The sequence below is a fragment of the Protomyctophum parallelum genome (assembly GCF_964188405.1).
Source record: "Protomyctophum parallelum genome assembly, chromosome: 10".
Classification (NCBI taxonomy): Eukaryota; Metazoa; Chordata; class Actinopteri; order Myctophiformes; family Myctophidae; genus Protomyctophum; species Protomyctophum parallelum.
The window spans coordinates 30,377,927-30,394,091 of NC_139704.1; the positions used below are offsets into that span (position 1 = coordinate 30,377,927).

Consider the following 16,165-nt stretch of genomic DNA (forward strand, 5'->3'; position numbering starts at 1 on the left):
ACCAGGCCTGAAGTATTTGCTGAAGTATCATGCTGTGTTTTAGACTCCGAAATTGCTACATGGGTGTATTTGCATCATAGCACGAGACATTCCAGAATGCCAGAAGAGCACATATAGGCCATTAACTTGGTTTAACTTCATGGTGCAGCTGGCAACTTATCTGAGACTATTTAAATATTCCTGATGCTGTAAACTCCGACATCTAGTATTATTTAGAAAAAACTACACAGTATCAGACACGCACGCACGCACGTGCACACACACACACACACACACACACACACACACACTCTCTCACGCGCACCCATGAATCAAACCTGAAGAAAAAATAATTTTTTATGTACAACATTATATTACCAGTTTACCACCTTGCCCAAGGTCCTACTGTAGGTAGAGTGTGTCGCATACTTGTAAGTACATCTTGTTCACCTAATTATCCACTTGATATTTTAATGCATTTTTATTATACTTTATGTCTCTATGCTTACATCAAACCACCAGCTGAGAACACATAGAGTAATTCTACCAGGCAGGACATAAACACCACTTACCGACGCAGGTCTGCCCGTCACCGGCAAATTGATAGCCGTCGTCACATTCACAGCGGAACGTCCCTGGGTGGTTGTTGCAGGTGGCGTGGACCCCACACACCTTAGGAGGCTCTCTGCATTCATCAACGTCTGAGAGGGATGCACACAAAAATCACTTAATGTAGTACATTTTACATCATCATGTGTATGTACAGTATATTCACAATTGCTATGTTACATCAAGTGTTAACATGATGTAACATTACATCATGTTACTCTCTTCTTTTTCCCCACGATTTTGAAAACCCAGTTTTTCACTCAGGGTCAATTATCTAATTGTAATCCAGGGCTCTTCTACACTCCCTCTGCCAACCTGGGGAGAGCAACGGACATGACCTCATGCTTCCTTCAATGCATGAGGAGTCCAAGCCGCTTCTTTTCACCAGGGAGTTTCCCCGGTTGGACGTAGCGCGTGGAAAGAACACGTTATTCCAACCAGTTCGTTTCCCCTCCGTCAGGCGCCCCGGCTGGCCAGGGGGAGGCAGTTTAGAGACCAGGATTACTGCATGTGTTTTGTGAGGGTACCTACCCTAGGGGACACGGGGAGAACATGCAAACTCCACACAGAAAGGCCCTTTTGCCAACCCCACCATGGGTATGGGCACTGATGCCCCCAGCACCCACAGCGCCCACCAGCAGGAATGGAATCCAGGTACTTCTAGCTGTGAGGCGACAGCACTACCGACTGTGCCACCGTGACCCCAACATCAATGTACTCTATGACCTTTGAAGTCTGTCTTTGTAAATCAAATGCAAGTTTACTATCTTAATTACAGATTTCCTAATTACAAATCTTTCAAGATCTTTTTGGTATCTGAAAGACATCCTTCCCGTGCCCTGGAGCCCTTCCTGTCTGGCTTCTAGCCCAAATAAAAGCTCAAATCTATAGATAGTGTGGTGGGAGTGAATGCCCAAAATGGATGCGTTGACCTTTGATTCAATATTTGGTCTAGAACCATAAAGACCAAATGGAACTAGGCTCTGTTTACAGTTTGACCTCCTGTCTTAATTAACCCAGTTCCCCAGGAAGGAAGACAAGGCCACTTATTTTGATGGGAGAATGATGGCTCTGGACAGATACAGACTTTTTGTCTGACTTTGTCAGTCAGACAAAAAGACCCTGGGACATTTTCTGGAAGGCAGCTGGGACATTTCTGGAACCCACTAAATCAACAGGCTATCGCTAAACAATGAATGAATTCCCAAGACTCTCGGGAATGTTTAGCGGATCTTGAGGCCAACAGCACTTCAGACTGACGCAAGTCCGTTCAACATTTCCTCGTATTCTTAAGAATCATACCGTGGCCCAGGCGGTGGCGTAACCGTCTGGGCACCCGACTGGTAATCCAGTCGCAGTGTGCCGCGGGTTCGACTCCCGAGCCCGACACGGCCTTTACTGCATGTCTCCCCCATCTCTCTCCCGTTTCCTGTCAGCCTACTGTCTGTCCCTTCAAAAAAACCAATAAAAGGCGTAAGCCGCAAAAAATATCTTGAAAAAAAAAAAAAAAGAATCATACCGTAGCATGTGCGACCGTCACCGGTGAATCCTGCAGCACACTCGCAGGTGAACAGGACCCCTTCTCCGGGTCGGCAGACGGCGCTGGTGTCACAGCCGTGTCTGCCAGTGAAACACGGGTTCTCCTCTGGCTCTCCTCCTGGACAAGGATTATTATTAACATGTTAGGATGCTGTTAGCAAAAACGTTACGTGAATTGTGATCATCCTCATGTGTGATGAAATGATAATGGCCGATTTTTACATGGTCTCGCATCATGTTGTGCGCCAAATATAGTCAGCAGGACTTCAATCTCTTCGCTTAGAGGGAGAGAGCTGAAACTCTGAAACAGGGACCCCTACAGAGCTGAAACACTGAAACAGGGACCCCTACAGAGCTGAAACTCTGAAACAGGGACCCCTACAGAGCTGAAACTCTGAAACAGGGACCCCTACAGAGCTGAAACTCTGAAACAGGGACCCCTACAGAGCTGAAACACTGAAACAGGGACCCCTACAGAGCTGAAACTCTGAAACAGGGACCCCTACAGAGCTGAAACACTGAAACAGGGACCCCTACAGAGCTGAAACTCTGAAACAGGGACCCCTACAGAGCTGAAACACTGAAACAGGGACCCCTACAGAGCTGAAACTCTGAAACAGGGACCCCTACAGAGCTGAAACTCTGAAACAGGGACTGTTGCATAACACTGTGTCGCATAATTATTTAACCCATTTTGACCCGAGATCAGATTCTAAAAATGTCGTTCTTCGATAAAAATAAAAAAAACAGACCTACAAGCTCGTAGCACGCCACTCGGCGCCACTCAATAGCACCACTCAATAGCTAACACCAAAATGGGTTAAGAAAGCCTTCCATGCAACTTGATAGGAGGCTTTCAAAGCTAGCCCACCGTGTAAAGTAAATGTTTGTTACTTTGTTTACACATTAAGCTTTAGCCTTTGCACATAATCACAGGCTTCCCCCTATATACATACAGCCCACCCTCAGAAGCTGGCCTTTTTGACGTAGGACCGGAGACGAGGGCATGGCTGCCCTCGAGTTGGCCATCTGATGAAGAAAGAAGAAGATCTTTGGACACTAATGTGTTGGATTCATATTTGCTGTGTATTTACAGACTCTATTTTTGGTCAATCTGAGGTGGTACCAGAGACCCCTTGTTGAAGGCTCATGGACTTGTGGATCAGTACTGGGTATTATTACCCAGATTACCCAGATCTACAAGCTCATAGCGCGCCACGTAGGTCTGCTATTTTTCAAAAAATCGAAGAACGACTGACATAGAAACATTTTTCAGAAGACTGTCAGGATGTAGAAGACATTTTTAGATTCTGATCTCAGGTCAGAATGGTTTAATCAGGCCTAATTCACAGCAGTCACAGCAACCTTCCACAGTCACTCCCACTTTGTCCTAATAGCGGATCAGCCTGGTTGTTGGAGCGGGGTGTGGGGGGTGTGGGAGGTTGTATAGCAGGCCAGGCCAGGAAGGAAGTGGAAAAAATATATAAACAGGAAATCTAAAGGGGGACCAAAATAACCCCCGATGACCTCACCGTTGACATCGCCGATCTTGTTGGTCATGGCGTAGCGGATGAGGTGTTGATTGGCGTCGTACGACACAAAGACCTGGTCCACGCTGAGCATCTGGGTGGGCCGCACTTCCCCCCCGGCAGGGGCCTCGCCGTGCTGGCAGCTCTGGAAGGTGATGGTCTGGCGCCACTGGTACGACCGGCTCTCCGTGGAGCCGTCGGGGAGGCTGACCTCGTACTGCCGCGTGGAGGACGAGGTGACCACTGGAGAAGAGAGAGGATGGAATGCTGAAGATAGCAGATCTACAAGCTCACAAGGCTGACCTCGTACTGCCTCGTGGAGGACGAGGTGACCACTGGAGAAGAGAGAGGATGGAATGCTGAAGATAGCAGATCTACAAGCTCACAAGGCTGACCTCGTACTGCCTCGTGGAGGACGAGGTGACCACTGGAGAAGAGAGAGGATGGAATGCTGAAGATAGAAGATCTACAAGCTCACAAGGCTGACCTCGTACTGCCTCGTGGAGGACGAGGTGACCACTGGAGAAGAGAGAGGATGGAATGCTCTCTGTCTACTACAGCACTGGTTCAGTTCCCGCAAACGTTTTAGCTCAAAACCCCAGAAGAGAATTAAGCTAGCCGTTTGTCCAAGGGCCCAAACTATAGTGAAGATAGCAGATCTACAAGCTCACAAGGCCGGCGTTTTGCACCGCGTTGTGAGCTAGATCGGATATTTACACTACTTTTAAAAACATTTGTTTTCTAAGTTATGGGATTTGATTTGATTTAATTTAATTCTTCATGAAATTACTGAAAAAATAATTTAATTTCGTTTTTTTAAGTCATGACATTTTTTAGCTTTTTTGGGGGATGTTCTCTGAAAAATGTTTGGAAATAAATAATAATAATAAAAATGTAGGAAACAAAAAATAATGGGACCCGTACAAATGTGTCTGCGACCCACAAATGGGTAGAGAGAGACCCATTACATTAGAAAATGAGTAGACCCACTGTTTTGGTCATATGGCAAGCGGAAACTGTTGACCTACTGTACAAGATCGGTTATTGGATTAACATAACAAACAAACTGTCTATCTGTTGTGCAGTTTGTTCTGAATAATCTTAGGCTCTATATTTTGGCCTATCACCACGAACGGATACGTTGAAAATATAGACCATGACTATATATAATTATGCTACTGGAGAAATATTCCCATCCAAACCGTAATCTTTTGTGAATGTAAAACGTCTTTCTTCGTTTGGCTGTCATGACATTAATCATGTCAACTTCTCCATATCGCCGTTCTCAAACAGATGGTAAAATGTGAAATACAGATAAACATAAGAGAGAGACTGCTACTATCATCAGAAATGTACTTTGTGCCCGGGTGCCCCAGGTATATATAGTGTGGTTTTTAACCACTTTAACCCTAGTATTTTGGTTTTGGACATGTCCCCCCCCCCCCCCCCCCCTATCTACAAGCAATGCCCCACGTTGTCAGCTTGTAGATTGGCCATATTTCGGGAAGATTTGTGACAATGTTGAAAAATGTTTGTGAAAATAAAAAAACGTATAAAACGCCTGCGTCTCACAGTTGTTGCTGTACTGGTAGATCTCAGAGTAGCGGTCGATCTGCACGGTGGCGCCGACCGGCACCTCGGGGAGCCGGCCTTCCACCGCGGTGCTCACCGCCAGGTGGTCGTGCTCGTCGATGCCTTTGAACTCCTGCCGGATGGTCAGCTTCTCATTCCCTGGCAGAAAGGTCACCTCGGCTTGGCGTGTGAACTCCCCTCCTACAAAGAGACAGAGAGTAGGAGGAGGTTGTTGAGACACTAAGACAAACATGTCGGCCCTGAATGAACTTTGGCCCGGCCGTCCACTCTCTCTGAGCTCGGGGGTAACGTAAGCTGAGGGGAATTCGAGCTGGACAGAGTTAAGTGGAAACTGCAACTGCACAGTGTGGTTGCAAATAACAGTGTTACATTATGGTGGTACGAAAACAATCTAATTACAATGTTATTCAATTCATATTATCACATTATTGGAATGTGTCACCTCTTACCCGCCCACTCACAGTCACGGGCCCATTGGCAGAAATCTTTTTCTCTCACCAATGATACTGAAGCCGTTCTTGAAGCCAGGTTGTTCCAGAGCAAAGGCCCACCCGATCACGCCACCGAGGGCCGACAGCGGCAGGAGGGAGGGACCGACGTCCGCCGGGATGTCGCTGATGGCCACGTAGGAACGTCCGTCATTAACCACCACGTATGAGTGGAGGTCGTTGCTGCTGAATTCCACCGGAGTAGGGGAATTGCCCACGTACAGTTTTCCAAAAACTTTGCCATTCATCCTCTGGGGTTTCCCTGCAAAGACACACTGGATTCAGGGCTGGAGCCAGGCTAACATATTGTCACTCTAGTTGTATTAACACATAGGCTGTATCTATCTATAGTATACTGATGTAGTGTAGTCGAGAGCCGAAAGAGCCCAGTTAGACTAGTGTGATATTAATGTTTTGGTAGTTTCAGTAAAATACAATATTCCTTTTTTAACACAATATCAAACGAAAGGCCCTTACCTTCTGCCACACACGTGATTCCATTGCCGTAGAAGCCTGGCCTACAGTGACAGCAGTAACCGCTAGAGTAGTCCCTGCAGTCGGCAAAGGTGGAACACTTCTTTCCACTGTTAGCACATGTCCCAAAGTTGTATGAGAACACTATAAGGGTAAACAATAGTCAAGAGTAAGAAAATTACAGCTACGGCAAATAATTGATACCTGTGTGTTGTGCTAATACGGTATTTCACTGCATTGATAAAGACAAAAGTAGCGTTTAGGAAAATATGTCAAACTGATTGTATCATTTGTCTCTTGTGGACGCACCGTCAACATCTATATCTCCATCCTCTACCTCCAACACCTCGGCGTTGTCAGGTTGATAGTTGGGCTGCTGATTATGGCTTAGCTGGTGAACTAAGATCTGGCCCTCTGGTTCATAGGGAGGGATCTCCGCCTGCTGCTCCCCGTGGTATACAGGCCTCTGGGAGTCAAAGGCATCGTCCGCGTGGCCCTCGGGGGCCCTCCGCTGTGGGGCGTCCACGTAGCCCCGCTGTGGGGCATCGGTTGGCAGGTCCGTGACCTCGCCCGGAGCCACGTTGGAGAAATACGGAGACGTGCCCACCTCGTATACCCACACACCTCGCACACCAGAGTTGGTTTCCCTATAGGGGAAGGGAAGGGAAGGTGTGAGGTGGGGAAATATCTCTTCCAGTCATTCAACCTTATATAAGCTTGTCTAGCTAGTGAAATATTTGAGATAATAGTGAATTAACCCGGCCATTGATTGTGTTCCGGCTTGGATCAATGGATACTATACTATAGTATTCATTTTCTTTATGTAAACTTATATTATCATTAAAATCTCATCAATATCCTCACCCAAGGGTAAGCGGAACGCTCGCCCCAAAACACACTCGACCCCAGCGGTTCTTGTTCTCTTGTATTGGGGTTAAGGTTAGGAATAAGGTTAGGTTCAGGCATAGTTTTACTGAGGTTCTGTTTAGGAATTAGTTTAGGTTTAGTTTAGGCATTGCTTTACTGAGGTTACGTTTAGAAACACCTGGATGGCGACCGCTCCGAGGACGCCATATTTGACCCGGTGCCGAATGTGTTTTGGGGGGAGAGCGTTTTCTTGTATTCTAGATAACTGGTAGTGAAAACACTTACTCCGCTAAAGCCCTGACAGTCGACTCGTCCTCAGTAGTGGTGCGGTAATACGGGCCCTGGCTGGAAAACAGGAAGCCCTTCACTAGGCCTTTACTGAACCCGGCCTGCATGGGCACGGTAGTGACCCCTGCTGGCGTGGAGGCAAAGCGTATCCCGTCACGAGGGTAAAGCACAATGGCATACGAGGCGGTCTCCAAGGATGCAATGACGAGCTGAAAGGTGTCTCTCTGTGTAATAAAACATAAAAGAGGATATAAATGATCACAATGAGAGGCATGGATATAAATGATCAATCACGATGAGAGGCATGCAACGCAGTCATCAAAAGACAGACTGTCAGGACTGTATGTAGGGCTCCATCTTGCGCCACACTTATCCCTTATCCCTAAACGTATTTGCCCTTTTTTACTATTTTGAAGAACATTTTAAAATAGTTCAACTAGCCGATCTTCATCGAGACATTGTGAGCTTGTAGATCGGCTATTTGAACTATTTTAAAAGGTTTTTTTAAATAGTAAAAAATGGCAAATTAGTTTAGGGATAATGGATAAGGGGTGGCGCAAGATCCATTGGCTGCGCCTGGTCCATTTGATTCCTGAATCCTAACTATCAAGGAGCGGGCTCCACAATGAGAACCACTGATTTAAACACAACCTCACAAACGGACATCTGACAACACCTGAGCAGGTAGGTACAACTTTAACCCATTTTGACCTGAGATCAGATTCTAAAAATGTCTTCTACATCCTGACAGTTTTCTGAAAAAGTTATGGTCCTATGTCAGTCGTTCTTCGATTTTTCAAAAATAGCAGACCTACAAGCTCGTAGCGCGCCACTCGGTCTCGGTGGCTGAGCTTGTAGATCTGCTATTTTTCAATAGCTAAAGCATAACATAATGCTAACACCAAAAGGGGTTCCCGCCCCAAAATGGGTTAAAACGTCTCTTCATTTATAAACTCACCACGTTGTCAATGCCATCTCCTCTGTTTGGGGCGTTATGGGTGGTGACATCGACCCAGGTGACCACTATCACGTTGGTGGGATTGACCTCATCGTCCTCTGGAAAAGCATTGTTGATGTAGTCGGCGGCCTGTTGCAGCGTCGCCGGGCTGCTGTCCTGGCGGAAGAAAACCTTCCCCACGCCATCGCTGGTGTCCAGATCTCCTTGCAGAGCCGCGATCATTCCGAACGCCGGGGGCATTTTGCCAAGATATGTGGACTCCCTGGATGGTTGCGCCGTGGCAACGAAACCATTGGTATTGATCTGAAATTTAAAAAAAACTCTGGTTATATAGTAGCAATATTAACTGGACTGTCTGGTACTGTTGACGATTAGCTAGCCTGTAGAAACAGTCCCTGTCCCAGAAGCAACCTAGCTTCACTATAGCTATAGCCTGTATGTTTTAGGATTCATTTTAAGATTCGGTTTGTTTTATTTTATGGGTTATACACCTGCACCTCTGACCTTCTTAAAACAGGGGGGCATACGTTAGTCCAAGCGTACCAATAGTCCGACATACGTGGCCGGTTAAGACTCAACCGTGGCCGTAGCCCGTTACGACACATAGGCAGTAGGTGGTCGGTTAAGACTCGCCCTTTCACGTGCGGTTAGTAGTGTTGTGCGGACCGGCTTTTTTGCATAACCCGCCTGCCCGCCCAGCCCGCACCAACCTGCCCCGCAAAACAATATATTCATCAACAACCCGCCCGCCCCGCGGACCGCAAAAACCAAAAAACGACCGGCTTTTCAACAGCAAGTTCACTCCAGTTGCTTTTTTTTCCTTTTGCGCGGTGGCGGTACCGCACACCCAAAATCGCCGCTCTACAAGCTCGCCTGCGACGCATTGTGAGCTTGTAGATCCTATGATTCTGTGTGTGCGCACTTTCCACGCCTGCACGGCTCGGCAATGAAGAACGATTTAATGCAGATGCGCTCATTGCGCTGATGACGGCCGGGTTCAGACTCAGAGCCTCAGAGGGCCGAGAGCCGAGAGGGGAAGTGTTTTAACATGCAGTTCAGGACGGAGATGACACTTTTCTCCGACGGTCAAAAAGGCAGGGGCTAAGCCCCCTTTTATAAGCATGAGATGATGATTTCAGCAGGAGGAGTAGGAGAGCACGTACCGGAATACTTTTTTCTCTCCTTTTTGGGGGGAAGGGGAGGGGGAGGGGGGTGACCCTCCCCGCCTGCGGAACGAAAATTGCGCTGAAAACCTTGAAACCGTCCGTCCGCCCCGCGGGACCTGGTGGCAACCGCGCATCACTAGCGGGTCAGGGTTTGGGGAGAGACTATTGCGTGTTGGACTGTTAGGACGTCGGACCAAAGATATGCACCTCTTAAAACATATGTCCTCTCAGATCAGCGGACCAGTTGTTGCTTGTCATCCCTAAGACAAGGGGGAGTGAGCCCTCACAGTCGTAGCCCCCCAAACTATGGAACAAGTTGACCAATGACCCCCCCATGATGTCATGTTGGCCGGCACTACCTGTTTTTTAAATATATCTGTATGTTGTACCTACAAGTATGTGTTTTGTTGACTGTATTTAAGCACTTTGTCAACTCATTTTTAAAGGTGCATTGTAAATAAAGTTGAATTGGATTAAATATTTGAAACTGTATAAAATATTTCAAAATGTATTTGATATTCCCAAAGAAGGCAAACATTAAGGTTTGAGCAAAGTTTCTATGTGAAAGTATGTTAGAGCTATAGAGAAGAGTCAAATATTTAAGAATAAATAGTAATGGAAAAGTGAGAAGAATATTAAACTGGGCTCTCTCCGAACCATTAATAAGATCACAGGTGATTGGTTGTGACGCCATATGATTTTAAAATATTCACCCTAATGAAACTGGGATATATCGCACCCACAAAGGCGAACTCTGTGTGACCCACTTTGATCTCTATTTACGAACTCATTAGACTAATGATCCACGTCAGCTGCTATGGCCCTCAACAGGCACTAATGAACAAACAAGATGTCATTTCACACACACTGTTTTACACACAAGTTTAACATGAACACATGCAGGGAGGCAGGGCTTGTAAAAAAACAAGAAAAAGAAAGAAGCTGGGCTCATGTCAAAAACACACTCTGCAACAAGGGCCTCCTCCACTTCCTGACCAAGAGAGGGAAAACCAGAGCACTATTCCTGGCCAGTTATAGTTCCATGTGCTCTGATTTATGCTCCTGTCGTAGTACAGTGTCGCACATACCGGAAATAGCCGGTCTACAAGCTCACAACTTGTCACAGATGCGACGCGTTGTGAGCTTTTAGATCAGCTGTTTTTCAGCTCTGCACCGTGGTGCGACTGAGTATAACACAGGCCATACCGCCATAGTACACCGTTTCCTGTCCTTGCCCCTGACAGCCAGGCTCCGAGATCCAGCAGATTATTATTATTATTATCGCACACAAACCTTCATGACAGAACGCTCCTGCCAAGACACAGGATGGAGTTGGGAAAACGTTCTGCTGGTGTGACCGGCCCAGTGTTGTGACTAACTAGTTAACTAGTTACTTTACCCAACGCAACTACTTTTTGTGGTAACTATAAAGGTAACTAGTTACCCTTTCCCATTCAGTAACGCCATTATAGTCTGTCATGTAAACTGACAGGGTGGAGTCTGTCATGTAAACTGACAGGGTGCGCTGAGTGCGCTCCCAGAGTGAAACACATTCCACATGAGAAAGTGGCATAACCGTCATCATAACGATGATGATTGGTCAACCTATAGGGTAACATTCCAGGGTAAGCCAATCAGACACAGAGTTTCAAAACCTCTTTTAAAAAAATGTAAAACCTTTATAAAGCCTATAGTTTTTTTTTCTCCTTTTGTATAAAGTAAAGTAAAGTAACTGATTTAGTAACTAGTAAAGTTACTTTTTCAGACTAGTAACTATAACTATAACTAATAACGTTTTAAAAGAAACTTGAACAACACTGCCCCAGTCTAAACGCAAAGTTTAGTAGTTACTTTTATTGATCGTAAATGTTAAAGCTGCAATCGGGAACTTATTTTAATCAACACACATTATTTTAGCCAATCTGTATATGGTATGTAACGTTAATACAAACAATATAACTATCACATCTGCGGTGGTTGGAGGTGGCCTACCTACTGTACTGTGCATTTGAGATATTTACACCCTGGTGTTGGATATAGGACAACTTCTGGTTGACAAGTAGTACTGCCTGAAGCTCATACACGCAATACATAATTAATAATAGGTATTCTGCCTTTGAAGAGCGATGGAATTTTGTTCTCTCGTGCGGCAGAAAAGGTTCAAATCCCTGGTGAGGGAAAGTAGTACATGTTATGGACTGCTTTAATGTACCAGTGTATGTTGTTCATACATACAATAGCCAAAACACATTAGTGGATGATGGGAGACAATGAAACCTACAATTATGCAAGAAAGTACAGCATTTCGTCACGTAAATGCGATTGATCTCATTTCTGCTCCAAAGGAAAGTGAAACATTACTGTTCCCCCACAGGGCACAGACAGTTCAGGGCAGGCACTGGCTGTGTCTCACAGACCTCATGAATGAAAGAATTCTGCATGCTGTCCTGACTGCAGCAGGGAAATATCTTTGTGGTGAGTGATGCAGGCCTAATTGGGGCCCACTAACTCTCCAAGTGAAAATAAATAAATAAATGGCTTCCCCCAAAGTCTGCCTGCCTGTCATGATGAGGAATGAATAGCTTTACACTTTACTCCAGACCTAATGCTTTAACCAGGACTTTGAGACTCCCTCTTCTCCTCCAGCAGCTGGGGCTTGAAGTACACACTCTCAACATGGTGAAGTTGAACAGACTGTTTGCTGAAGGAACAATAACACTGTGGTTAACCACATGAACCCTTGGCCTGTTGTCGCCTATTTGGGGCAATTTTAATAATTATCATCATAGTATCATATCATTATTGTCTCTGCCAGTCCGAAGTTGGTTTTGCCCCCTGTCTGCCTGTCTGTCCTTCCGTCGGTGTGTCTGTGAACAGCTAATCTCCGGCACCATTGGCCCAATCGACGTCACACATTCCCTGAATGCCAGAGCAGAACATCTGTCCCAGATTAATGAATTGCATTTTTATAGCGACTTTCCAAGTGCTCAAAGCGCTTTACAATGGTTCATTCATTCATACATTGGGAGGTGAAGCGGCGAACAGTCAACGCCATCGTCCTCACTTCCCACATTCACACACCGATGGTGGCAAGTCAACACCGACCAACTCATTGGAGGCAATGTAGGGTTCAGTGTCTTGCCCAAGGACACTTCGACATGTGGACAGGAGGAGCCGGGATTCGAACCGCCGACCCACGGATCATTGGACGACCTGCTCTACCTCCTGAGCCACAGCCGCCCAGATTAGCGTTTTTGAGAGGCCCTCCTATAGGAGATGTTTGTCCTAACACAAACATTAAATGATAATGACAATGAATGGAGAATTCACGTCAACCCTGGACGAGCAAATGTCAAATCCCCTTTGACAATGAATGGAAAATATACGTCATATGTGTCTGAGCAAATCGACATGTTACGTCATGATGATGTACGATGATAAGAGCGAGCGAACCGGCTATTGTTGTTGTACACAAATAAATTCCCATTGACAACACCCTGGGCAAGACCTACGCTGAAAAGACTATCAGCAGAAGTTGCGGGATCTTGGGTATTGCCCAAGGAAATGACGTTGATGCTTTGCAAATCAGTTTACATTCTCCGCGAATTAAACAAGTGTTGTGATTGTTCGGGAAAATATCGTATCCGGGGAAATACATCTGACGGATATTCCGGAGGATACATCCGATAGCTTCTCTGCCTTACGTTGTGACCAGGCTTTTCTTTTCGCAGATAAGTAAGCCTGGGATCGAGGCTACATTGACAATGAATGGAGAATTACATTTACGTCATATACTGTACATAATTATGTTATAAGATGATAAGAGTGCCCCTCACTTCACACAGGTGTGATCTTTTTTTACCTATACCTGGACCGATCGGTGTGAAACTTTGCACACACTCCCTAGAGGCCAAGGAAAAACCTCTGCCGTGCATTTCTCACATTGGCCTTTCGTAGGAGTCCTACATATTTTGTCCAAAGATCACGCTATCTCTATAGCCATGTGATCAAGACAGATTTTTTTCCTATTCCCTCCTGATTGGCTAAGATTGGCATTTAAAGTTTGGTAAGTGGTTCTCTTGAACAAAACGCCTCAAATCATGAACGCTGTGTCTTTTTGTGATTTGCAAAGACAAAACTATTTTCTACACTCCCCAAAAAACATATTGTGCAATAACTTCATCAACATGAATCCCTCAACTCTGTAATGACTGAATTACAAACATTTGCTTGCCCACACACCTGTGCACCGGGGAATGGGGATATATATATTATTTTGTATTATTATTATTATTATTTTGAGAGGTGCTAGCCCCTCCTATGCCCAGCTTTGTGTGTCTGTGTGTACCCCATAGCGATAAATTGATTAGCTGAGGACTTATCATCATACATCATCATACATCATCTCATTCCGGCCAATCAGAATTATGCGTCCTCACCTTCGTCTCCAATGTTTGTGTTACGCAATGTTTGTGTTTACACAAACACTCAAAAATGTCCATTCATTGTCAACGGCATTTATGTTTGTGTTAGGACACATTTTGGGTTACACACACCAGGGGGAAGGGGCTAGTGCCCCTCAAAAAGACCACACCAGGGGCCGGGGCTAGTGCCCCTCAAAAAGTGAGGACAGAAAGTGATGATGTATAATGATAAGAGTGTCCCTCACCTCACACAAGTGTGGGTTTTTTTTCTTTCTAAAATAGTGAACATTGCAGATCTGCAAGCTAACAAGGCATCACATCACAACACGTTATGAGCTTGTAGATCAGCTATTTTCACTATTTGTCATACGATGAATTATAAGATTTGAAACTAGAAAGGGGTGGTCTGATGTGCACATTTCTCTGCCAGGCTGGCCGGGTTGCCTACCCAGGGCTGTGTAAGTTGCAGCTGCCAGGACCCAAGGAAGCTATGTGGGGGAAATTTATATGATTCATGTTGATAAATGCCACCGATTTGTGTGAGTTTTGGAGAAAATCTGTAGTAGCCACAAAGGGCTAAATGGTGCAAATCTAGTTTTTTAGGCGCAAAAGGGCATGGCCTATAATATATGGAGAGTCGTGTCATGATCCAAGGAATTCAGGGGGGGTATTGCACCCTCTGACCTATGGTTCAAGAGTTATAGGCCAAAATGTAAAGCGACCTGGTTTTAGCGCCATCATAATTTGAAATATTTGGGGTAGTCGTAGTGTCTGCCTTGGCCAACCTACACGGATTGGTTCTGGCCTGGCAGAGATGGAATTGCCTTTAACTCAACATTGACATGACTGTTAACTGTGAAGTTAACCGTGTTAAGACCATGCAGTAAAAGATAGAACTGAGTAACTATTTAGTATTTACTAGACTGAAGGTATTAGTCATAGAGCGGTATGTATGGTATGGGCCTCTCTACTCTACTTCAAAATACACAGGAGTCTGTGGGCAAATACAGAATGCCTGATTTCAATGGAAATACCTATTGTATGAAATTACACTCCGATAGCATAATCACAGTCCATATAATCTACAACACAACTAGAACAAAGAGGCAGCATTTTTCTTTGAAAAGGAGAAGCACAGCTAGTGGATAAAGGGCTATTTGTCCACACAACACAACAGTGCAGCTTTTGGGACAAATGTTACCATTGCCATTAATCATTCTATACACAGGACACAATCTTAAGATTTTCATGACATGGTTAGAAAATCTGTTTATGTGTTTTGACATCAGAGCACTTATTTTTTGTCTTTTTGGCAGCACATGACAGCCGGCTAAATTGAATTAACAACACTAATTCCACACAGAATCACGAGTGTGTGTATTTTAGATGGATTGCAAAATAGGGGCTTTTAACTTAAGAACTTTGGCCCGGCTTGGTCATGGTCAAATAGTCAAACGATAACCCCTGGGGAAGCTGTGAGAATGCACGGCCAATTGGGCCAAACATGCATTCCTCAAGGTATTGGAGCCAGCCAAGAAGTAGCCTATGATAAACAAATAAGAATTTCTCAAAAGTAACAGGGGGAAAAAGTATGCAGACCCCAACAAATAGCTACGGCAGTACGGCTATATTCACATTGCATTGCACTTTTCAAATGTCATTTAACTCAAAATGAGTTATAAGATAACTCGAAATGACACACAGGCTGCTGTGATGTCAGTGTGTTTGGGTCCTGGGGTGCTTAAATTAACAGCCTAGATGCGCAACAGCGCAACAACAAACCCTTACAACAATCCATACGCATTTCGGTTTGTTGTATAGTGTTCAATGAAGAACAGTTTAGCTAGTGTTTATATGTGAAGTGGAAACTCACAAAGATGCTTTCGAAAGTCCCATCATAAAACAAAACGGGGCTGTCCAAGGAGAGCTGGTGCGTCTGGTCATTCCCCTGGTCCAGTAGCTGGTCTCTGGCGCTGTAGCCAAACGGGAAAAGTTCCGTCCGCGTTATGCCGCGCACGGAGCCAGCTAGAAGTCCGAGAAGAGACACGCACCAGGCCACGCAGCAGTGCTTTTGCCAAGCCATTGTGGTCTGTTCTGTCTGTCCGTCCGCGTTCAGAACAAACCCGCTGGGCAGTCAGTCCAGTCGGCAGCTCTCTCAAAGCCAGGTACACGGAGAGTGACGCACAGTCTTCTCTCTAGTCTGTGGTGCAGACAGTTAGTTCAGTGGAAGTAGACTCACACACACACACAT

At 45.4% G+C, this 16,165-nt stretch overlaps 1 protein-coding gene across 1 annotated transcript in view; it reads right to left on the reverse strand.

Moving 5' to 3' along the window:
• nid1a (nidogen 1a) overlaps window positions 1-16,129 on the reverse strand; it is a 34,809-nt gene extending 18,680 nt beyond the window's left edge. The window contains 10 exon segments of the mRNA XM_083774861.1: window positions 552-680; window positions 2,108-2,245; window positions 3,660-3,899; window positions 5,229-5,429; window positions 5,748-5,999; window positions 6,215-6,355; window positions 6,521-6,858; window positions 7,364-7,590; window positions 8,325-8,627; window positions 15,788-16,129. Coding sequence (XP_083630987.1) covers window positions 552-680; window positions 2,108-2,245; window positions 3,660-3,899; window positions 5,229-5,429; window positions 5,748-5,999; window positions 6,215-6,355; window positions 6,521-6,858; window positions 7,364-7,590; window positions 8,325-8,627; window positions 15,788-15,997 — 2,179 coding nt within the window. The 5' untranslated portion in view covers window positions 15,998-16,129.
• Window positions 16,130-16,165: the final 36 nt, after the last annotated feature.